General features: G+C 45.1%; 6 protein-coding genes across 6 annotated transcripts, besides 3 other annotated features; 3 read left to right on the top strand and 3 right to left on the bottom strand.

The window, feature by feature from the left end:
- Window positions 1-154: 154 nt before the first annotated feature.
- N7462_009657 (uncharacterized protein) lies at window positions 155-991 on the bottom strand (the record flags this gene model as incomplete). Its single annotated transcript, XM_057081371.1, has 1 exon — window positions 155-991. The coding sequence occupies one exon, from the start codon at window positions 989-991 to the stop codon at window positions 155-157; it is 837 nt and encodes a 278-aa protein (XP_056930208.1).
- Window positions 992-4,190: 3,199 nt separating this feature from the next.
- Window positions 4,191-4,835, top strand: N7462_009656 (uncharacterized protein; the record flags this gene model as incomplete). The annotated part of the gene is made up of 2 exons (XM_057081370.1): window positions 4,191-4,229; window positions 4,407-4,835. 2 exons carry the CDS (start codon window positions 4,191-4,193, stop codon window positions 4,833-4,835), a joined length of 468 nt encoding a protein of 155 aa, XP_056930207.1.
- Window positions 4,836-7,841: 3,006 nt separating this feature from the next.
- On the bottom strand, window positions 7,842-8,200 carry N7462_009655 (uncharacterized protein; the record flags this gene model as incomplete). The annotated part of the gene is made up of 2 exons (XM_057081369.1): window positions 7,842-8,118; window positions 8,190-8,200. 2 exons carry the CDS (start codon window positions 8,198-8,200, stop codon window positions 7,842-7,844), a joined length of 288 nt encoding a protein of 95 aa, XP_056930206.1.
- Window positions 8,201-11,429: 3,229 nt separating this feature from the next.
- N7462_009654 (uncharacterized protein) lies at window positions 11,430-16,949 on the top strand (the record flags this gene model as incomplete). Its single annotated transcript, XM_057081368.1, has 1 exon — window positions 11,430-16,949. The coding sequence occupies one exon, from the start codon at window positions 11,430-11,432 to the stop codon at window positions 16,947-16,949; it is 5,520 nt and encodes a 1,839-aa protein (XP_056930205.1).
- Window positions 16,950-17,074: 125 nt separating this feature from the next.
- N7462_009653 (ankyrin repeat domain-containing protein) lies at window positions 17,075-17,707 on the top strand (the record flags this gene model as incomplete). The annotated part of the gene is made up of 2 exons (XM_057081367.1): window positions 17,075-17,555; window positions 17,616-17,707. 2 exons carry the CDS (start codon window positions 17,075-17,077, stop codon window positions 17,705-17,707), a joined length of 573 nt encoding a protein of 190 aa, XP_056930204.1.
- A 1,235-nt stretch (window positions 17,708-18,942) lies between these two features.
- Window positions 18,943-20,157, bottom strand: N7462_009652 (uncharacterized protein; the record flags this gene model as incomplete). Its single annotated transcript, XM_057081366.1, has 1 exon — window positions 18,943-20,157. One exon carries the CDS (start codon window positions 20,155-20,157, stop codon window positions 18,943-18,945), a length of 1,215 nt encoding a protein of 404 aa, XP_056930203.1.
- A 904-nt stretch (window positions 20,158-21,061) lies between these two features.
- Window positions 21,062-21,099: a sequence feature (Protein overlapping with rRNA (N7462_009651, KAJ5674212.1) was converted to a misc_feature.).
- Window positions 21,100-21,161: 62 nt separating this feature from the next.
- Window positions 21,162-21,384: a sequence feature (Protein overlapping with rRNA (N7462_009651, KAJ5674212.1) was converted to a misc_feature.).
- Window positions 21,385-21,549: 165 nt separating this feature from the next.
- Window positions 21,550-21,603: a sequence feature (Protein overlapping with rRNA (N7462_009651, KAJ5674212.1) was converted to a misc_feature.).
- The last annotated feature ends 1,765 nt before the right edge of the window (window positions 21,604-23,368 follow it).

Genomic DNA, 23,368 nt, shown 5'->3' with positions numbered 1-23,368 from the left:
AGTTAAGGCAGATGTTCTGAACGTGAGACAATGATTAAAGGATGCTTATTACTGAGGTAATCCCAAAGTAAATAAAGCACTGATAGAAACATCGGAGACATGTAGGTTAAACGAAAACAAAAGATCAACATTAAAAGCCATCTTAGCACAACCATTATGCCTGTCCTGCCACAATTACCCGGGTCTCTTCAACGTTTGTTATGAGGCTATCCTTGTGTGCAACAATAAGAGAAACATCTACTCTTCCTTCCTGGAAGGCAGCAAATTCGAAGTGGCCATTTTGGTGAATTGGGCCAAGCCACTGGACGATCGTTGGGTCAGAAACTCGGGCAAATTTCTCGTCCAGTGTAGACGCGATACTGTCACTTTCAAGAGATAGTGTGAATCGCTCTCCAGCTTTGACCCGATGTGGAGAGCTAGAACTTAGCTTCGGGTGAGGCATCAGTTCTGTTGGTAATGTAGGAGATTGGTGAGCCATGTAGTTGGCAAGCGGAATTGCCACGCGCATCAGTAAATCAATTTGTTGATCGCTTGGCTTGCTGGTAGTTATAAAAACTCTCGCAAATGCATTGCCATGAAGGAAGAATACCTCGTTTGGGATTGCAAAAGAAAATGAACCCAGGGGAACCGGGGTTGCGTTGGCAATTTCAGCTGGATTGCGCTCAAACTTTAAGAGACGATGGGCCAAACTGCTTTGAGTGTCGACCAATGAGTTAGAGATAGAGACCTCCACATAAACACGACCAATAGTTGCCGATAAGTTGCCTGCAGATCTTTCATTAAACCCTATCAGTACCTGCGAGCCAGCCTTACCAACTAGATGCTCAGCGAAACTGAGATCATGAGTGTCAAGGGCATTGTTGACAATTTTTTGAAGGGAAGTTACGTTAAGAGGTACAACAATAAATCCTGGCGTTGTCGCTTCGTGATTTTTGCCATTATTGAGCGTTCTTTCAATCTTCCTTTGATCCGGGCCCAAAACAACTGGCATCGGGAGGAGCTCCATGAATGAGACATTTGTTACACCAACGGTGACACCAGGTGTCTCTGGAGTTTGGCCTAGTTGCTATTAGTAAAGAGTTGCCGTGTGCAAATATAATGCACGACGTACTGCAGCAACCATTTGGATCAACCGATGTCTTTACGCTCCCATTTCCATTTCCGCTTGTGATTGTTGGAATTAAGGCTTTGCTCAGGAATGCACTTCGAGACCACTGCCCCGTTAGAGGCAATGTAGCTGGATAAATGCTTCGGGTAGCATCAAGCACGCCTTGACCGCCCGTGGGCCAGTCAATTTCGACCCAAGTATGGTTATCAAAGAAGGTCAAAGGTGACCCCGTTTTCTCATCGAAGTTCGCGATGTATGGGATATTAATTGGTGGAGTTGCTAGAACAGATTGTCAACAATTTGGCTTCTGTAAGAGAAAACATATCATATGGAGAACATCTTCGAATTCTAGGGATTTACTGACCGCTGCCCCAGTAAGGGTTATTACATTGTGGATAATTTGGCCACCCGATGAGGGTACCTAGAACTTAATTAGCACTGATTTCTAGAACACGAACTGAGACTTACCCTCTGTGATAAAGCCTGTTGGACTCTGGTAAATCGATCTACCGGCAATCATCATATCTCCTCCTGGACTTCCAACAAGGATGTTACAAGCCAATTGAGTGATGGCGGTCAGATCTAAATTGGATGAATTAGTTTAAATCATAAAGGTTTAGAAGTCCAGAACTTAACTAACCGTAGCAATTAACTTGAGGATTAATTCCTGTCATCCAACGTTTCAGGTAAAATGTGTTGATATAGCCATCTGCTGTATACCCTGGTGCCCCATTCATATTGTTGTATTGAATAGGTGCTGGGATACGAACATTAGGATCATCTGGATTTGTTCCATAATTCCAAATTATCTCAATTGCTCGTGCGATGAACCAATTTCCCGCATCTGCATTGGGGTCAATTTGGTCCACTTCATCTTGAGTGGGGAGAAATAGCCGGAAGAGTCCTATGGGATATGTATTCTGAAAGTTGCATTGAACATAATTGAGTGGTGATTGAGTACGCTGTGTGTTGCTCGGTGGTCCTTTCACAAACGAAAGCTCAAGGACTGGAGGCTCATCAGGTGATATGGCTGCCATATGATAAATTAATTAGATGTCATATATGATAGCTAACGTATATGGCATCGATATCTATCTTGGAGACGTACCTGGAGAAGTATTATCATCTATAGTGACAGTCAGCTCAAAAGAATATTCCCCAGACCAACGGATTGGCAACCGAGGATCAGCTTGAGGATTGAATGTAGGTGACTGAAGCTGAAAAGTATCTACCCAAAGTTTTTGTACTCCGGGTACTAAGGCCTGGATAGTTGAACTTTTCAAGATAGTTGTATTTCCGCATTTTCCAGTAATATAATAGGAGACATCCTGGTGCATTTCGAAATCAATGTTGACAGTGCCACAGAGCTCTAAAGGCACAGGGTCCTTAGAACTGGACGGAAAATTGAATGTAACAGGATTTATCGACCCATTAACACCATCATCAACAAGCGGCTCTTTGAGTGACCATACTGCTGTCAATTTACCTAAAGCTGGCACGTTTATAACACCCCGAGAGTTTGAAGTGTTATATGGGGGACTGGCAGAAATTTCAGTAATTATGAATTTGGTAGCTGCCATAGCGGTCAATTTTTAAGACGACTATTGTACGGAAATTTATAGAACAATTTCAAGAATGTTAAAGTATAAAGATGTCCCTGTGAGGGGTATGGAGAATCACTCTATTATATACCGGAGCTTGACTCTGGCTCACAACGAAAAAAAAAACATCTCGATGCTGAGAAGAATGTCATGATATCATCGAATAAGTAGCGGCAAGGTAAACACTAGATTGCCTTTCACGTCTAAACTCAGCTGAGTCCATGTCATTTACTTCAGTGTTTCTTACTTGCAGTGTCAGCATATTTTCACTTACTGTACCCTAAGTCCAATCTAGACATGTTTCTGTATTGAATTTTGAGGGGTAAGAATCAATTATCCCAACTATATGAAGACTGTATCAATCTATTCGCCTTTCTGGAGCTAAGAGAAGCTCCTGAGCACGAAGGTCTAGAACTAGGTTGATAATCTGTTGTATTTGTTCATTAAGATTAAGGCGCCAGGATCTAGACTCAAAGCCTTCTTGTATGGTAAGCTGAGCAATCTTCGCATGTTCCAACATTGTAATAGCCTAATTTTGGTTCACATTCCCGCTTACCAACATAGTTCGGGTTTTCTTTGTTTCCTTGTCCGAATGCAGCCTATATCAGCTGCGGATATACTCTAATATACATCAAACCCGTAGTTGAAACACATATGGTAACCAGTTGATGAATGAAAGCCTAAAAGATAACTTGGATAGAGTGAACAACCGTGAATCTAGATCGTGGTAGAACAACCGTTTTCAATTAGGCTTCCTTAGGAAACTGCATAGCACTCATTCAACTCTTTTAAAATGTTAGTGCTTCTTTCAAATGACATAAGACTTTATTAGATCTCTGGTTGAAATTGCATCAAACACACTCGCCACAGTGTTAAAGTACGTAAGAATGACTTGAATAGCATTGCTTACCACAAATCTAGATCATGATAGAACAATTTCTTTGAATGCAGTTTCGAGCCCAGAATACATGCAAGTATTTATTTAATATTTACTTAGTACTCCTGACGTCATGTGGACTTAGTCGTGGCACTTTAGGTTCCATAGAAAGTAGGAATACAATCCCGAGCAGAAGTATATATACTCAGAAGTCTTCCTTCAATAATACCACCCACTCACCTTTCATGAGTACCAATTCCAACTAAACTTTCTGTCTCACAAATTACTGAAGCCCAAGATGCCTACCTACCAATTGACTGTAACCGTTGATGATACAATGGTGGGAAAGGTAGGATAGCCCAGCCAGTTGTTAGGACTGCAAAGGCTAAATTTTTAAATTTAGCTGAATGATGGAAATTATCTCCTTTGTTTTGCTCGCGGAGTTAGCGATGATGGGGCTACTAATGCGATGACAGTCATTGCCTACTGTGATAGTGAGTCTCATAGCCCTCTTCTAATGCGCAAATAAGCGAAAGCAAAAAGATGCTAAAAAGGATCATATTAGCTGCTGGTGATTCGATTACTATTAATTGGACTGACGACTATGAAATTGCGGCGACAAAAACTGAATTCAGTTCAGGAGGTAGGTTTATACTAGCAGTCAGAAAGGGTAATGTCTTAATGATCAATACCTTTTATAGCGCAATTTCAGGTTACGGACAATTTCCTACCAATCAATTTTGGCGAAACCTACAGCGTAAGTCTCTCTGTATTGAAGTTTAACTAATTTCGACGAATAATAATCGCAACCCCGAATTAGCTTCCTGCAAACTGGTCTGATGCCCAGGTCACTGCTGATTCTAAAATTCCTATAAACTCTTTTGGCTTCCAGAATGCCGTCGAGGCATCTTGCGCCATCCAGGAACAGGTCAATGGAGCCATGGTGCCTGTCTACATTAGCCCCTATGGTACTCTGATTCCTGGCAAAGACGTCCTAACGCCAACTCCCACTGTTGCTGTCTGGTTCCAGCAGAGTGTGACCACGGGGACCATGATCAGCCTAGATACAAGTGAAGCTATCACGATTGACTACACAAATCCTGCGCCTAAGACTTGCAATTATAGCGCTAATGGAATTTGGTCCATGAGTACTGGACAGATAATCTATGGCAAATCCGATCAGAAGTCCAAAGGTCCACATAAAGTTCTTGGCATCGGAGGAGGACTTCGACAAGCTGTGAAGGCTTGATTGCTGGAATCTCAGAGACGTGGCGATACCATTTGTCTAATTATCCAAAAAAAAAAAAAAAAAGGGATTACTAATTAAAACAGAGTGATCTGAACCCATCCGAAGCACAAATCGAGGAGTTGTGAACGAAAAACGAGTTTCTTAGCCAGGTGATTTTTTGTCTTTACCTCAGCCCTGCTTATAATTAAGGGAAAAGTGAAAAAAAGGACATATAAAAATGAAAATGAATTGGCTGGGTCTATCCAGTCACAAATATATCTTATGAAACATAAAAACTAGAGAGAGGCATTGGCTTATTCCTCTTGATTTCCACTGAACAGCATCGACACATCGGCGCCAGATGGCTGGTGGATCAAACTTGACGACAAAGAAGGTCTATGGCTTGCTCCTGGATACCGGCGTACCCGTATAGTGACCTATAACAAAACTATCGCCCTTGGCCATTTATCTGGGCGTGTCTGCTGTAAATAACTCCTTTTCTATTAGTGATGCATCAATGTAGTCTTACAATGAACCAAATTTGCCCTCTTTGTCTTGAATATATGACTCAGAATTGTATATTTTTATTCATGTGTTTCAAATCAACCACAAAGCGAATGCATCCTCGTTTTTTGCCTAAGCAACCTATGCCACATAAATAATTCTATGACAATAAGTGACCTATGCATCTTAGCTAAAGGATTGATTCATGACAGAGTTATATAGAGATGAAGGATGCTCAATGTAGCGGCAGATAAGGTAACAAGCTTTTTTTGGTTGGTTTGCACCATAAAGTAGCATATCTAACAAAACATTGACATGGTTGTGTGTGTTGTGTGTATACTAGAAACGATTGTTTCAAAGCGTTATGCCTAATAATATATATCACTAGTCTGGCTGAGCGGTCTGTGCGGACTTTGTGCCAGCTATGGAATCCTCCTCCGGTTCTCACCTAATTCTTATCCAATTCTCACACTATTATTCCGCACTCACCCTAATCACCCCTAGTCGTGCGACACAAACGGTCCTCATCCGTTTCTGGCTTAGACCCCGGTCGCACAGCTATGTACGCTGGAGCATTGATTCCTTTCCTATTATGTTTCTAGTACATACGACCACAGGGTGTGGAGAACAGGGCTTCCCGTCCGCTCAGCCGTACTTAAGCCACACGCCGGCAGGTTAGTAGTTGGGTGGGTGACCACCAGCGAATCCCTGCTGTTGTATGTTTTTATTTCCGTGATCTTTTTGGTCTATTGAGTGTAATGCACTGTTAATTGTGCGCGTATAGTATTGAGTATTGCAGTGGGGAAATGGCCAACACTAGGGAGGTCTCTGGTTGGAGGATATCTTTCCTAGTACACAGTATTTGCAGGATATAGCTTCGTATCTCCGATAGGGAGAGAATCAACTTTCACACTCTCTTCGCTTCATCTGCTTCTACTATCCCTTTTGGGAGGCTTCCTCTATCGTGGTGTGTGGTGGTTTGTTGGTCTGTTCGCCGACCTATCTCATCCTGCTTGCATTCTCAGGCTTGCCGAAGAGCGCCCTGGTTCACTACGTAGGTCGGTTCAACTACTTTCAGCTCAGAGGTCGCCTTCATTCTGCCGAGGATTTATCAGCTATTGAAAATACAGACAAAGCCACAGCAGCGAAAGCTTTCAAGATTGCCGCCCTAGCATCCCTCTCTGTATCACTTGCTCAAGTGTCCGGTGGTTTTACTCATGAGAGTGCAGCTAGCACTACAGAGGATAAGCAAAGCAGCCATTCGCAGAATTCTGTCGTTTGGGAGGCTGTGAGGGGTAATACTTCACCTCGCAATTCGTAAGTAGGGCGTATAGACTATATCTAGGCGACTTATTATAGTAGTGATAAGTACTTGCTAATCTTTTATACAGACCCGCTGAATGGTGCTATATAGTGCAACTATTTAAGAACTAGAGAGTGATTCAGGTTAGTCTTTATCTACTATTTATTCCCTTCTAGTTCCGCTACTAATGGCTTTTACCTCTTAGCAAGAAGGCTTACGACCCCTTAAGTAAATTATTAGTAGCTATCAGAAGTATTTTAAAATTTAAAATATATTCGAACAACTTTATAGAATTCTAAGAGCTTAAAAAGAAAAGCTCTTCAAATTAAGAGTTGTGAGCCCTGCAATTAGCACCCTAACTAACACAGGGTGTAGAGTAGAGGGCTAACTAAGGTGGCAGGGCAGCAGGTGCGTTACACCCAACAGACTAAAAAGATCACGGAAATAAAAACATACAACAGCAGGGATTCGCTGGTGGTCACCCACCCAACTACTAACCTGCCGGCGTGTGGCTTAAGTACGGCTGAGCGGACGGGAAGCCCTGTTCTCCACACCCTGTGGTCGTATGTACTAGAAAAAGCACGAGAACAAATCATATACATCTATATTCGTATAATAATTCAATAAATTCGATGAAATGTGGATGAGTAGAGTGAGTGCACAATAGAAAGAGTGAGAGGCTAGATGAGAGCGGGTTATTTTCACATTCCTCGCGCGACCACCGAACTAACTCTCTTCGCTGAGCCTAGTGTATTGGTGATTAATATTGACCTGGTTGAGACCGCGGTTGTACATCCCATCCATTAAACTTTACCTAGGATTGGCTAAATTGACGGTAAGGCTGCCTTAAATTTCGCTTTGGGAATTCGCTTTGACCCGTCAGCTTGGGCTAAAGTAATACGATTATTTTCCAAATCATAGTTGGTCATCTTCCTATATTTAGAGATATGCCAAACCGTCGAATCGATCGAACTAGGAAAGTGGCATCGGGTCCAGCATGGCTGAATGTAACCTGGATCTGCAATTGTATGTGCACAAGGTTGGGGAGCCTTCTGGGATTTTTGGGCTGAAATATGACATATGGAGGGCATCCCAAAGTGTCACTCTAAGGGCATTGCCAGTCCATATACTCACTTTCAACCCAATGAAATGCTTCAGGAGTGGGACAAGTTCAATATTGTGTGGTCGATATTTGTATGCGTCAATGATGGAGGTTTTTTTCAAATTTGTGCCGGTATTCCCTTGTACTTCTTAACTATGCCCACGTTGAGATACTGACTACCCTGGGCCAGAAGGTCAAGGCCATCGCAAGCGTAATAACCATTGTGAGCTCCAGCTGGTTGAATATGCTGTACGGTACGCTCCTCCTGCAACAAGATGAGTTTGGAGTTGAGCTTCTGTGTCAATTCTACAGTGGAAGATATTGAGACTGCGCTTGAAAATGATGTGGCATCGCCGCTTCTTCTGGTCACATCTGCCCCAATCAATAATCGCGTCCTAGTTGTAATTATAATGGGCCATGATAGTCTGCAAAAAACCCCATGCTCTGAATTTGTCCAATAACATACAACCTCCCCATGATTTACTTCTGAAATTCTGCCTTCAAACACAAGGTACCCCATTTCTGTCCGCACAGACAGACCTTGATCGTATGTTCTTTCCAGGGACGATACTGCACCCCAGAGCTCTTGAAAGTATTGAATTTCGATGGACACCATCAGACATCCTTGTTGTGCCCCCTCTCTTGTCTTTCCAAGGACCCAGACTGGCCCCCAACGAGGCCCTTCAGACAAGCCAATCCCCGCAAGGAAAAAGAACACCCATATCCGAAATCAATTTCATGCATATTTTCTTGCCATAGAATTTGATCAAACTAACACGCATGTGATCCAGAAAAAGGTACAAGACTGTCAGGATTGTGCTCACAAACTGAAAGAAGTCCGGTTTTGGAAAAGCCGGGTCGTCCCTATATCGCTCCGGTAGCAGCAGGTCTATTAGCTTCCTAATCCCTTGTTTGGCCTAAAGGGGAGAAAGATCGCAAAGGCTATTCTCAGCCCAACATTCACCTTTGAGAAATGATTCCATTTTATATTTTAAATTTACAATCTCCTCTCTCTGAATACGAATGGCAAGTGCGACGTTGGGCCGAACTTCATCCTCGACCAAGATCTCGAAGCTTTCCTCTCAAAACCTATTCTCCCACAGCGTATCCAATGCCGCTATAATAGAAAACAAGTGCTCGTGGCAGTCAATATGCGACCAGTGTTGTATTTTCGGGGCTAGATCAGTACCGCAATACTTTGCGGTTTCAATCTCCAGCCTATCTAGCTCCTCATAGTATGAGTCCGGACTCAAGATGTGACTCATGTCTTCGGATTTTCACAACACCACTGTCGTCATCGCCATCCCCCTCAATTGCTAGCGATGTTATACCGGCAAGAAGTGTTTGAACTGTGTCATTATCGGGAACGGTTGTGGGATCTTCTTTGTAGTCAGAACCTGCTTCGATAATTCTCATCGGATAACACTCCCAACTGTCAGACATACAGATTTTTCACAGGACAATCACTCAGGTTGTCTGGACGTCTCCCAGGCTTCAAAATATCTTCCTCTGTCAGTTTCAATCTTGATCTAGCTTCTTCTTGCAAGCGAAGTATTTCTTCTTCTTCAAGGGGAAACTCTTGTGGTATACCATCAAGATCATTCAAAAAGTGTCTACTGGAATTTCCATTTAGATCTTCGGCGGGTCCGAATGTGTAAGGATCTGGGATGTTATCTGAATTGAATTGCTTGAAAGTCGTCTTAGTAATAAAGTCTTTGTGACTTGTCTCGGAGATCTAGGCACACACCGGTTCAACTGATGATGGATCTAAGTCGTGGGACCAAGTCGTTGCACCGGTATCATGAAAGAAAAGAAGATGCTGTATTCCCAGAGACAGCTGATGGATCGGAGAGATAGGTCTAATTGTATGCACTGATGTCATGCGATAATTCAGACTGCATATTTCCCGAGATGTCTGCCGATGGTCGGCAAGGCGTATTGTAATTGTCATGGGAGGTTCGCCGGTGCGCTTCGTGGAGTCCTCTAACCTCACAGTGGCTTAAATAGCAGCGAGAAAACACTTCGTCAAGATTAACAGCAGCTGACTTGTCCGACTCGATCGACGACGAATGGTTTCGAGTAGGACCGAGGTCATGACCATCCTGTGTACTAAAAGGCTCGATTGTGGAACGGATCGAGAGCTCTTGTTCCGCTCCCGAACCCGGTAAGTGCCTGTGGTGGAGGGTCATTTCCGTGAAAGAACCAGCTCAGTGAAGCCGGCGATAGATGCCCTCTTCTTGCGTTTGAGGGAGTATTTGGAGTTTCGCGGCGCAGCACGATCACGAAAAGGCATTTCTTCGACAGGCCTCATGGATGCACACCGCCCCCTCGTTCGTGTTTTGAAAGAGGGGCTGAGTCAAGCCCTGTGACTTGAGGATTGGTGCGTGAACCTCACGAACACGCAGTGAGACGCAGCTAGACAGGGGTGGTAAAATGCTGCCTGACTTAGAGAACCAATCGCTGCCGAGCTCCTCGGAAAAGGACTGGCCAAACCAGACAAGATCAAGTCTTTTGACCACCGCGAATCTGGCTTCCGTGTTCATTTGGAGGCAGGCCTAGAATGTATAGTAGAAGCCTACGGGAGCCGCTAGCTAAGGGCGGTACTCCATATAGCTAGTCTTGAAAGAAGCCAAGGCATCACGGTACGCGCTGAAAGGGGTAATTTGTAAGGCAGCAAAGGCCGTGGGCTATCACGAATAAGAATTACAACGAGATCCCAAAAAAGGCGGACAAACATCCAACAACATTGGTATGTCAATCCTCGCCCATTCTTCCCCAGTTCTTATCGTCTCACATTTCCATTGCACGTTGACAATCTTTCAACTTATCTCCCAGGAACGAACACTTTTTATTTGGTCTTCTATACAGTCTGGCGAGTCTGAATTCATCCTTTCCCAAAACCTCATCCAGACTCATATCCTACCTCCTCACAATGTGGTCATCACTCAATATCCCCTTATTCAATGTTGTCCGTGAAGAAAGATGGGAGACTTTCACTCATCACGGAATGACGAATTGGGCGGATGAATCGACCGTTGGCTTTGGCAAAGAGGGGAAGGCAGTCTCCTTGGAAGGCATCCAGGATATCTGACTGTTAGATATTGGCTATTCCTGAGGAGCGCGAAGCGACATGAATGGACAAGTCGGAGACTGATGGAAGGTAAAGACTTCTTTCGGCGATCGTTTGCCTAGATCCGGATATTGTGTTAATCCCGATTGGATTGATGCATTCAATCATTCAATCGGACGAGAAGGAGGGAGGGGGGGGTGGCTCTCATTCTGAAGGCTGTCAAGATTGGGAGTGTGTATGAATATCCTGAAAGACAATTTGGTTAGAATGGGTCAAAGGAATAGCAGAAACACATCTGTATGCATGTCTCACTATGTCCGAGCGCCGGAGCAATAGCCTTGTCTCATGAGGATATTGATTCGAGTTGGAAGGCCTTAGATACCGCGAAACTGCGGCATCCTCTGCATCTAATGACTCACTTAATCCTCCTGTGGGAAAAAGACGCAGCTTCCACTAATCATTATCACTGACCCACATGGGAAGTGGGCAGATGAGGCTGTGAGGCTGCTTGAACGTGAGCATGGGCCACGTCTTAGCCATTTTTTAGCGCTGATTTGTCACTCCTAGGGCTTTCCCATTTAATGACCATCCTCCCCTTTTCTTCGCCAACCCAAAATAAAGACCGCTCGCGCAATCATGTCCGGATCAGACTCTGAGAGCGATACTGTTCTGCTTGAGACAGGAGACGTGCATGATTTTAATTCTGGCAACATTCTCCCACTACCGGCAAGCGAGCTTGCCAAAATTACTAAATGGCTTCAGCCAACTCCATACGACTTCGAAAGAGGCGAATACTCCAGACATAGCGCCTCCCATCTGGCTGGGACGGGTACTTGGCTCACAGCGACCCAAGTCTATCAGCAATGGCACTCCGGCGACAATGGATTGCTGTGGATCAAAGGCATACCCGGCTCCGGAAAATCCGTCATGGCAGCTTCTATAATCAAACAACTGCAAAAGGAAAATGTTCCAGTGATCTACTTCTTCTTCCGACAGATCATCGAAGCGAACCACAAGCCCATTGCTGCATTGCGAGACTGGCTATGTCAGATTCTGACATACAGCCCTCCACTGCAGACCAAACTGTCAAAATACATTGCAAAAGAGCGATCTCTCGATTCTTTGTCCCCGGCCGATCTGTGGAGTGATCTCATGCTGGCATTGCGCGATTTACCGAAGGCCTTTTGTGTGACAGATGCTTTGGATGAGATGGATCTCGGAAATGATGGTTTCCTGAAAAACTTGGTTGATCTCGGGCAATGGTGCCCAAAGAATATCAAGGTTTTGATGACTTCGCGGCCCATATCCCGCTTGGAGACCACGTTAAGGCCATTTCCAATCCACCAAATTCGACTCGAAGAAAGCCTGGTGGATCAAGATATTGCAGCATATGTTCAGCATCAACTTCGCAGCTACTCCGTCGCCAAAGAAAATTGGAGTGCGATTCAAGAAGCGATTCCCGGTCGCGCCAATGGGATATTCCTTTACGCGAAGATGTCCCTGGATGTCTTTCTCGAGCCTGGAACGAATGTGCAAGAGGCTCTCAAAGCACTGCCAATGGATCTCAACACGATGTATAATGAGCTTCTGCGAGAGCATGCGCGGCGATCGAATGTGCCTTTCGAGCTCCAACGCCTTATCCTTCAGTTTGTCACCCACGCCACACGCCCGCTCCGACTTCTCGAAATTGCTGAGATGTTGAATATACACTCTGAATGCAATCGGAGTTTGAAAGAAACTAAAGACCAGGTCAGAAATGCCTGTGGACCTCTGCTGGAAATGTTGCCGGATGAGACCGTCTCGGTCATTCATCATACGTTGACCGAATTCCTTAAGGGACACACCAGATCTAGACTCCTAGTCAAGTCAGAGTATCCAGTCTTTGAAGTTGGCTCCACCAATTTGCACCTAACAATGGAATGTCTACGTTATATGCGGGCAGGATGTCTCGACAGCATAGAAATTACAGAGTCAAGACCGAAAGAGAGCTACTCTCGATTCCTTGAGCGGAAGGAGAAGAAAAGACAAGAAGTACGATTACAATTTCCCTTCTTGGAGTATGCCGCGAACAACTGGTACAAGCATGGCCGCCTGGTTAAAGCGTCGGATGAAAATCTAAAAGCATTCCATGAGACTCTTGAGACCTTTTTTGCAGAAACACACCGTTACCGTGTTTGGTTAGATCTGGTCTGGCCAAGCTCGAATTTCGAGGGCATAACACCCCTTGTCGTCGCTGCCCGGACAGGGTTATCTCGATTTGCTGAATATATCTTATCCAAGAGCGAGGGCATTGGCACAGACTCTGCTAGTTTGGCTATGTCATGGGCAGCATCGTACAATCACGGAAATGTGATTCGGGTGCTCGTGGATCACGGAGCTGACCCGGACGTTGAACTGAGCGAAGGGCTGAAGCCAATGCATCTAGCTGCCAAATCAAACCATGTGGATGCCGTCAAGGCTTTGATTGCTGCTGGAGTCACTCCACTGACACCCAAGACGAAAAACGACACCCCTTTACGTGGATGTGTCGTTGGCGGGCTTGGACCTAGTACCATAGGTCACACTCCCTTGATGTATGCGTGCCATGCGGGTCATCTAGAGACTGTGGCTGAGTTTGCTCCATGCTTGAACAGTGTAGAAGACATACACCGAGCACTACATTGGGCGGCTGAGAAGGGCCGATCGAGCATTGTAGAGCTAATCCTTCAGCAACCCGGAATCGATGTCAACGCCAAGGTGCAAGGCAACACCGCTCTTCTGCTGGCTTGCAAGACAGGCAATGTGGATACAATTCAAGCCTTGATCAAAGCTGGTGCGGATCCAACCGTGTTCTGCGAGACAGTTAAAGAAGACCAAGGAGGCAGACTCAATCCTTACCCTACCACTGCTAACTTACGAAAGCAAACATCTTCTTCCGATGACAGAGGATATACGGCGCTTCATGCTCTGTGTAAAATCCCTGTCTACGGAGATAAAGCACGCAGTAAAGCCAGCGAGTGTGTAAAAGCTCTTCTACAAGCTGGCGCCGATGTCCATGCAAAGGACCTCAAAGGATTAACAGCTTTACACTACGCGTTTAAGTCATCGATAAAATGGATGGAGCCTCTACTGGATGCAGGTGCCGATCCTACCATGGAAGACGACAATGGAGAGACAGTCCTTCATTGTTCATCGTCTCACGACAACGAAGCTTTAGCTTTGCTCCTTAAGAGTGAAAAGGTGGATATTAATAAACCTAGAGCAAAGGATGGAAAGACGCCACTGCTTTGTCGTCTTGCAGACAACATGAGTCATGACAAAGACATAATCAATTTCTTAGTCTACAAGCCCGACATAACTGTCACAGATTATAAAGGAGATGGACCATTGCACCTGGCATTGAGGCGCAGCAACGTCGACTGTGAGCTGATTGACGAGTTGCTGGCTGCAGGCGCCAATCCAATTCTAAGGAACGCAGCGGGGAACACTCCATTGCACCAGGCAACCAACCGCCTCAGCCGCGAGATACTCAAAGCTCTTCTCCAAGCCGGAGCAGATCTCGAGCTGAGCAATAACAAGGGCCAATCGGTTCTTTTTGCCCAATTTTCATCGACCAAAGGTCTTCGTGATAAGGCAGAAATTCTAGGCCAGCTTGCTGGAGAGGGTGCACGTCTTGATACGCGTGACCACAAGGGCCGTACTCTGTGGCACTGCGCTACTGACAGTATCAAAACACTCTCCCTTCTCGAAAGTCTAGGAGTTGATCCTTTGGTGTCAGACTACGATGGAAACACCCCGCTCCATGAAGTTGTCTCTGATCAGTCATTGCACGGAAAGCGAGAAGTATTGGAACGATTGGTGGGAATGGGTATGAACATTAACCAACGCAATAACCAAGGCCGAACCGTCTTGCACGCTGTTTGTTCAAGAGACCTCCCCATAAACAGTGGTGGAGAATCAATTCACGCAATTTTTGACTACGTCCTCAAACAGTGCGAATGTCTAACGGTTGCTGATCAAAATGGTATTCAGCCGCTACATATTGCTGCTACAATCTCTGAAGCATTTTTCTATAAACTTCTCAACGCTGGTGTCGACCTTTCCGCAACTACAAATGATAAGATGACAGTCCTTCATCTTGCTGCGCGTGCACGTCAGTCCGGAATTATCGATATGATACTATCTCGAGCCAAGTCTCTTTCCGAGAAAACACGCTTTAATTTTTTAAACAGTAAAGATGAAGACGGACGAACCCCACTTCATTATGCATGCCGATCCGGTCGCCCCGAAACCGTCAAATCCTTGCTTGAGGCCGCAGCAGCCTGTGATGTTCTTGACATTCACAAACACTCTCCCCTCGCAATGTGTGGGGAGTTCGAAAAGGAAGCCTCACTTTGGGATCGCCGTATGCCTTCACAAGACCCAGGACGGCAGCAATCAAATAGGGGTCTCAATGCAGCAGGTCTGAGGCTGAAGGATGAGACACGTCCATTTTTCGACCGAGCTGACAGTGATACGTTGGCTCCTTTCGGAAGGATTGAATCAGAACATGGTACAACACGATTGACCGAGATCATAAACATGCTTGTCAAGTATGGGAGTGGTCTGGAGAGTGATGAAAAGTCTCTAGAGTATGCATGGAAATATGCAGCGCAGCCCGAATATGGATATACACTCTCTTGTCTTCCACCCTTGCCGGACCGACCTCCAAAGCCCCCTGTTATCTATATTGGGTGGAATCCGGAGATGGAAGATCCGGACAAGCAGCTAAAAATGTCGATTGCAAACAATTGCCGGAAAGCAATCAAAGACACCCTGAAAACGAGTGGGAAACCAAAAGAGGGCATAGAAAAAAAGTGGGGCCGAGATCATGCTACACGTTTACGACATTGCTCAGCTGAGAAAGCTCTGGCTTTGAGGTATTATGATCTATTTGAGAACCTTTCAGGGGGAAGAGATAGCCTCCACATATCTGATTATCATGGGAATACTTCACTGGGTATGCTTGCTCGATGGGGATTTGTTGACCTTCTCGGCCGCCTGTGTACACGGGAAGCAGCGGTACAGCTTGATGGTGTTGACTGGACCACGAATCCAAATGAAGATGACCTCCAATGCAGTATACCACTGGTAATGTCCGCCTGTGAACGACAACTCCCCAACATGGAGGTTCTGAAATTGGTTGTTGAAGAATTTGGGGTCAACGTCAATGCCAAGCGGACACAGCGTATCTTTCGTGATCGAGGGCATTTTCCATCAATTTGCAACGGAGTTTTGCACGATCTCGCTGCTGGGAAATTCTGGTGGCATGTGGACAAAGCCCTTCCGTATCTGATCCAAATGGGTGCAGATATCAATATTCGCAACAGAAACGGTCAGACACCTCTCATCGTTGCGCTCAAGTCTCATCACCCATTTTCCAAGGAGGCTTCCGAATTTCTCATAAAAGCTGGTGCGGATGTTAATGCAATTGACACTGATGGCAACACGTGTCTATCGATTGCTGGAAACGATATGGTTTTAATCAGGCTCTTAATTGCACATGGTGCTGAAGTTAGCCCGTCCGCTGTGCTTTCTGCTTTAGAACTTATGAAGGTAGAGTTCTTGGAGACTCTACTCTCCCAAAGTGGAAGCTCAATAGTGAGGCAACCGCTTCCAAAAGAAAGCTCCCGCAGTAACGGATTGGGAAATTTCAAAACTGTCGGAATCGGAGCCTTGCCACTGTTATTCGTAGCTGCAGACCACCATTTCAAGAAAGCTCCTGAAGCGAGGAAGCAACTGATGAAAATCCTCCTGAAGCATGGAGCAGACCCATATTCTGCCTTTGAGCAACAACAATACCAGATTTTGCGCAGAGGCTCCAGTGAGGAGCCCAAAGACTTCCCAGTCACAACTGCGACCTTAGTTCACGAGCTTCTAAGTGGAGACCATATTGTTGATCCAATTTTCAACCTGCCATCTTTGGATATTGAGTGCCGTGACGAGAATGGCTGCACGCTGATCTTAGCCGCATCCAAGAGTTGCAGGCAAGGTATCTTCGACTCAAACCAAAATCAAAAGTTGAACAACACGGAGTCCTTGCCGGAACTCATCAAACGTGGCGCAAATGTCATGGCGCAAGACAACGAGGGAGAACGATTCTCCATCACATTGGAAGTCATCGCACCGGAAGCCTGATCGATGCAAGCTTCATTAGAGAGGCCCTCCAGACCGCCGTGGCTACTAGTCCAAGTCTCGTACACCAGACTGACAAAAACAATGAGACGGCTCTTCATTATGCGTTGCGTGTCAGGCTGACTGGGATGATTGAATTTCTTCTGGACAACGGAGCGGATCCCCTCCAACCAGACAAAAATGGAGATACTGCCCTCCACCACCTTGTCAACTTCGACTACAAATATACCAAGGATCTACTCGAGAGATTCGTCAGGGCAGGCGTCGACATCAATGCGCGAAATAAAATCGGAGAGACGCCATTGTTCAACCTCCTGAAGTGGCACAATGGAGACTTGTATGGCTCCGTAGAAGACCAGACGTACAAAGGCGCTGATTTCGAGTACTTCCTGGAATGCGGTGCAGATGTTTCTGCCCGAAGTAATGACGGATCTACCCTGCTCCATCTCCTTGCTGGGGTTAAGATAGAACTCAGACATTCATTTCAATACATGTATCCGGATTCTGGGCGCGTGGGAGTGGCACGGTTCAAGCGGTTGATAGACATGGGGTTGGATCCGATGGCTGAGGATGAAAGACAGAGGACTAGTATTGATATTGCGGCTGCGTGTGAGAACGAGCTTATCTTGAGACTGTTTAAGAGTCAGCCTTTGGCATGAGGGACATTAGGGGGACTGTTGACTCTTTTCCTCCCCGGGTTCTACAGCACCATCGATTTGTTCGTCGGGTACATCTTATCCGGCAAGTTCACAGAATCTTAAAAGGAATCTAATTGGTAGAATTGGGAAAATCTACCAATCTAGCGACAATTCTTTAAGTGACACCGGGCTTAGGTTGTGTGTCTGGCTCCCGACACTAGCAAGAGTCTGAGAGGCAGTGTAGGAAGAAAACGGGCCCGATGATCTGGATGGTAACGTACTATGATGGTAAAGCAGAAAAACGAACAGCAGGCTACAAATCCTGGTATGATCGACTATTCATATTCTGAAAATTCAGTTTGACGAGTCCCGGCCATCGATTTTGGCGCAGTGGTGGAATGACAGACGTGATGTCAGGCAATGGTATCTGCTCTGGTTTGCCATATCTTTGACAATTTGTTTTGTTTTCTGCAGCGTATCGAGGGCGCATTAAATTTTTTTTAAGATGTACATTTATTAGCTATATCGCGACGTATGTAGAGTTTATACAGATCGCTGACAGCTTGAATATCAGCTAAAATTATCATTAAGCAGTCTGCGATATCTTCATGACCTGGAATATTTGATGCGATCTCAAGGGCATTGCCGTATTCCCCTCCCCACCTTGAGCATTGACATCAGCCTTCTGTCAAGAAGTATCTGAACAATACCTTCATTGCCCATCCAAGACGCCGCTTAAAGTGCTATTTTTGACCTAGGAATTTTTCCCCCGCCCTACAGTAATCAGCACTATGGTTTCTTATTAGTAGTAGCCAGAATATGCCTTAAAACTGACTGGAATGGGAGTTGGCCAGTCCGCCAATGGACCAAACCAAAATCGTTTAATAAAAGAACTTTGCCATAATTCAATATTTCAAGCGATAGAAGGTTGAAAAAAATCAATTGAGCCCATTCACGGATGCAAGACTAATCGTACCGAAATCATGGTTCTCGATTGGTGAGACCAGGAGTACTGAGCCTTTAACGTAACGAACGAACAATTCCATTGACGCCATTTCGGCATCTATGAAACTCCAAAGCTAGGAGTATTGAAGATATAATCCGTTGCTATACAAAGAAGCTTGAATAATTCTTCCATGATTGTTAACAGGGTAAGATGAAAATAATATCCGTGAAAATATGAGAATTACGCAGGAAAGGAGGTTTAATGGAATAAGAATGAAGATTGAGTGCCGTATTTCTAGCTGAGTTCGAGTTCTATGGGTCTGCAAGGCAAGCGAGCATTGATCGATGGGTCTCGTTGGAATGATCTGCCTACTAAGCGAATAAATTTGATACATCTGATCTTTGAGTGTCTCCTACCTACTCTCTTGAGCAAGAAATTTCCGGTCTCTCCTCTTCTTCTTCTCGTGCGAGATAGCCAGGACCATATTTGTAAAAAATATTGTGACGAATAAAAATCCCACAAAACACACGACTGCTGCGACGGTTGCCATCGAGAAGACCGCGAAGCCATAAGAAGCCCGCTGAAACATGTGGTTCGTGCTCAGTGGCGGTACAGTAGCGCCGACCTGCATCGCCGTGAGCACGAGGGAGAAATAAACCAATATGATGAGCATCCAGGCAAAATTCCTCTGGAAGAAGACTGCATAGCGGTTATAGCCATATAAATAGCCGCGAATGAAGTGCGTGAAGAAAAATCGAATCCTGTATATGGAATTGATTCTTCCTAGTCGCAGCTCGCCAAAGTGGTAGCGTTTGTTGACCTGGTCGAGCGTGTTTGCATCAATATTTGAAAGAAAGTCTGCCACAAAACTCTTCCACCAGATCCACGTTATCTCATGCGGGAGAAGATCTAAATTATGAGCCAATTTCAGGTCGAGAGGAGAGCAGATTAACCAAATATATGACAACAGTATTCCACAAGCGGATTCATAAAGCTCTTCCGATTTGCAGAGATAAGTGTTCCAGAACATAATGTGCAGCATATACTCCGGAAGCGGCTTGACAAACATCTTATTTGAGAACTTGAGAAGGTGGAGGTCCGCTTGCTCTGTCAGGAGAATATCGAAACCCATCATCTTCTGTCGTTGTAATGGCCTGGCATTTAGAGGTCTCCCGGCCATCCAGAGGAGCCCATGTATCCTGTTGAGCCGGGCATGGTCCAAATCCTGCTTTAAATATGCCTCTAGATCCTCTGAAACCAAAAATACCCGGTGATCTTTATCCCGGAAAATAGTTGGCAAGCTCACCGGCAAGACAGAAGATATAGCAGCTGTGGATGTGCTTTGTTTTTCCTGCGACTGGATATTACCAGTAGGCGATACTTCATCGCCACTTGCAATAAAATCTTGACGAATACCGCCAGTAGCATCCCCTGGTGGTGTCATGGGGCTATTTCGAATGGGATCTTGGGGGACACCACCAGCAAGATTCTTTAGCGGCAATAGTGGCCCATTCGCAGTGAGATTTTGACCAGCATGGCCATAGGAATTGGCTGATATTGGTACGTGTAAAGAAAAAGGAGGCCTCAAAAGTTTGTTCTGCACGACATCAGCACCCGATGGCTGCATTTTGAGCACAATGAATAGACCCCTAACAGGTGTGGATGGCTGGCTCTGAGGGGTTTGTTTACCTTGTTTCCCACCATCTTATTAGCCTCCTGAGATGAGGTAGAAATACGGCAAATATTGAAATTAAAAGGCTAGGCTTTGAGAATGATGTGAGTTTTCCAAGATGTGCAGTCCCTCGGGCTATGTTTCATTCATATTAGGAGGAGAAGGTGAGCGAAGAGCGCTAGGAACTGGGGATTTCCGTGCTGTGGCCTTTGAAGCCCGATTTCCATCAGAACGGGCCGCGTCTTGGAACTCATGTGACATCGAGCGAGAGCCACGCGTTAACTAGGAACCTGAGGGATCCGATTAGTCAGGTAGTCAGCTGAGCGACTAACTTATTGAGAGATGGCGCCAAATTGGCCGCGACTAGGCCTGCTGGCTTTGATGGAATCAAGTATTGAATTAGATGCTTTCGGTTCTCAATTCCGCTGGGCGATCAATGTAGCCTTCGAGCGACCGTCGCCCGGGAGCCCTGCTTTAGCCGCAGACTAGCTAGCTATAGGTAACTAGGTCCATGGCTTCCCCCTAATACTCTTATTTACGGGATAGATAGATATTATAAGCTAGATTTAAATCCTATAATTTCAAACCATATACTAAAAAATTAGTCGACTTTAGTCGGTTGATCTCTAACAGTACTAGGTCTAGTTTACTCTTAATGTTCGATTCATTTCTTTTTTTATAAGTACGCACTATTTGCTTCTGTTCTTTCGTCGTCGAAAACTCACCGTACCCCTAGAGAAGAGAAGCCAACGCTAGTGGTTGCCTTTCCTCAAAGAATGTCTATTTTTGACTGGTCAAGTCAAGTTCCGCTTAGTATGACTTCGGACCTCCGCTCCTCAAACTACTCAAAAAAGCAAAAATGGAGGCGGAGTTTGAGGATGCTGGAGGGACTGGATAGTACGACTGTAATAGCACATTTTAAAGACTTAAACGAATTAAAAAATAAAAACATACAACAGCAGGGATTCGCTGGTGGTCACCCACCCAACTACTAACCTGCCGGCGTGTGGCTTAAGTACGGCTGAGCGGACGGGAAGCCCTGTTCTCCACACCCTGTGGTCGTATGTACTAGAATTAATTGAAAAAGAATCACATGCTTCTGCTTATATAGCTGTGCAGCACTGTGGTCCAAGCGAGAACTGGGTGAGCACCGATTTAGCGTCGCGCGACTTGGGTGGCAGGGTGAGTGCGCAATAGGGGTGAGAAGCTGGGTATTAGCGAATAGAATCACCTTCCGTCGCGCGACCACCGCACTGATCTTTCTCTATTCAACCACGGCAGACTATAATTAGGTTTTGAGAAACCATCAGGGCTCCGTGTGCTAAGTCTCCGATTCACTATATCTAGGCCTCTCAATGGTACAGTCCTAAGAAGTCCGTTGAGAGTCGTAACTACATCTAGTAGTAGGATTTGATGTCATGATGAGCACCACAATTCCGACTGACCAGAGATATATAGTGAATTTAGTCTCCTGGCGATCAGGTCCTTTCTTCACAATAGCCCTGCTTTGTTGCCTTGAATATGGATATGGATACCAACTTATCTTGGGACGAAGATGCCCTTGGCGGTTGTGCTTGCTGTTCGCTGTCGATGAATACCCAACCTTCCTCGTTGTCAAGATATCGTGCACGTAAGTCTCAATAAAGATATCTACAAGCATTTGGCCACCCAGTCTAACTCTTCATAGTTTACTTAACAGAAGCAGGCGCCAAACTATCAGATGTTGATATAATTGAGCACAATTGGGAAGACATCTTTCATTCGGGTGGAAACATGACCACTAAAGCACAAATGCTGGGTCCTTGGTTTCTGATGGCCGCTATCAGACCGACAACAAAACTTTGTTTCACGAGCTTTGTTGGTCGCGTTTGCTTCAACATTTCGAAGGCGAAAAGATTGATCTTGATAGAAATTTTGAAGTTTGTAAAAATCGAGAGCTTTATCTTGACGAACATTACTTAGGTAGGTCATTTTAATTGATAATTAGCCGAAAGATGCCAGGCATCTAATTGCATATGGTGATTAGAGGAATATGATAATGGTAACAACCAGCCAAGAATCCCAAGACCTGGATACGTCGCAAGGAGCCCTTCAACTCTGAATAAAGCTTTCGCTTATGTTCAACACATCTTTCAATATCCTATACAGATTCCGAAGCGTCTTCAATATCCAATCGGTTTGGAAGTCGAGGTTTCATTTAAATCAAGGCCGAGGCTATCAGAACTATCTGACAAATAAACTTCAAAATGAGGAAAAGGACTGGCGTCTCATATATCGCCGCACAGCAGATTTTGATGATCTCATATCCGGGCGCGAAGACCCAGAAATATTACAACAGTTGGAGAACCTGAAGCATCTATATACGATGAAAGAGCTATGGATGCAAGCTCAGTGGCTCGGAGAGATATATACAATGACTCGGGCATCTGACAGACAGATTTCTCTCTATAAGCATCTGCTTACTGGTTCGAAGCTGAGTTGGGAATAGTTTTATGCGGGGGCCCAATGCGATAGAGATTCACGCCAAGGACAGATTGACCAGTCCTGTGGATTCTGCTTGGCTGAACACATTCCTCTCGTTCAAGTCGTCCCACTGCAAGATTCAACGATCGGCCTAGCAGTATCTGTTCTACGTAAAGGAAACACTACTGTTATTACTGAGTTCGAATTGCTGAGTGGCGATAAACAAATACCCATTTTAACTTTCGGATATCGTATTCCTGGGAGACAGGTGATTGTCGACCTTCGCGGTAAAACACTGACAGGATTTACTATTTTTTCCAGTAAAGGTCATATCCACGCACTATATCCAATTTTAATGAAGAAGAAGTTCATTTCAGTTGGATCGGCCAGCCGACCATATGTCAAGGCCTTGCAAACAAGCCTTATCTTCCCCCGCACATTTGGGTAAGAGAGCCGACATTTTGCAGAGAATTTTTGACCCAATTCTGTGGACCGTGCAATTCCCGTCGCTGCATTAAAGATACAGAGGTGACTGAAATAAATTTGGATCAAAGGATCATGGCGTTGTGTGGAAAGTTTGACGTAAGACAAACTCAGCTGAACAGAGCAGATAGGTGACGCAATTAACATCCCTAAACCAGTATTGCAAGATGATCGGATTGTCTATAGCCCAATGGTGCCCTCTCGCTCGCTTCCTTGTCAA

The sequence above is a fragment of the Penicillium macrosclerotiorum genome, assembly GCF_028827735.1.
Source record: "Penicillium macrosclerotiorum strain IBT 26536 chromosome Unknown utg000009l_segment0_segment0, whole genome shotgun sequence".
In the NCBI taxonomy this organism is placed as follows: Eukaryota; Fungi; Ascomycota; class Eurotiomycetes; order Eurotiales; family Aspergillaceae; genus Penicillium; species Penicillium macrosclerotiorum.
The sequence above is the reverse complement of the archived record's forward strand: the minus strand, read 5'-3'. Positions and strand labels throughout refer to the sequence as shown.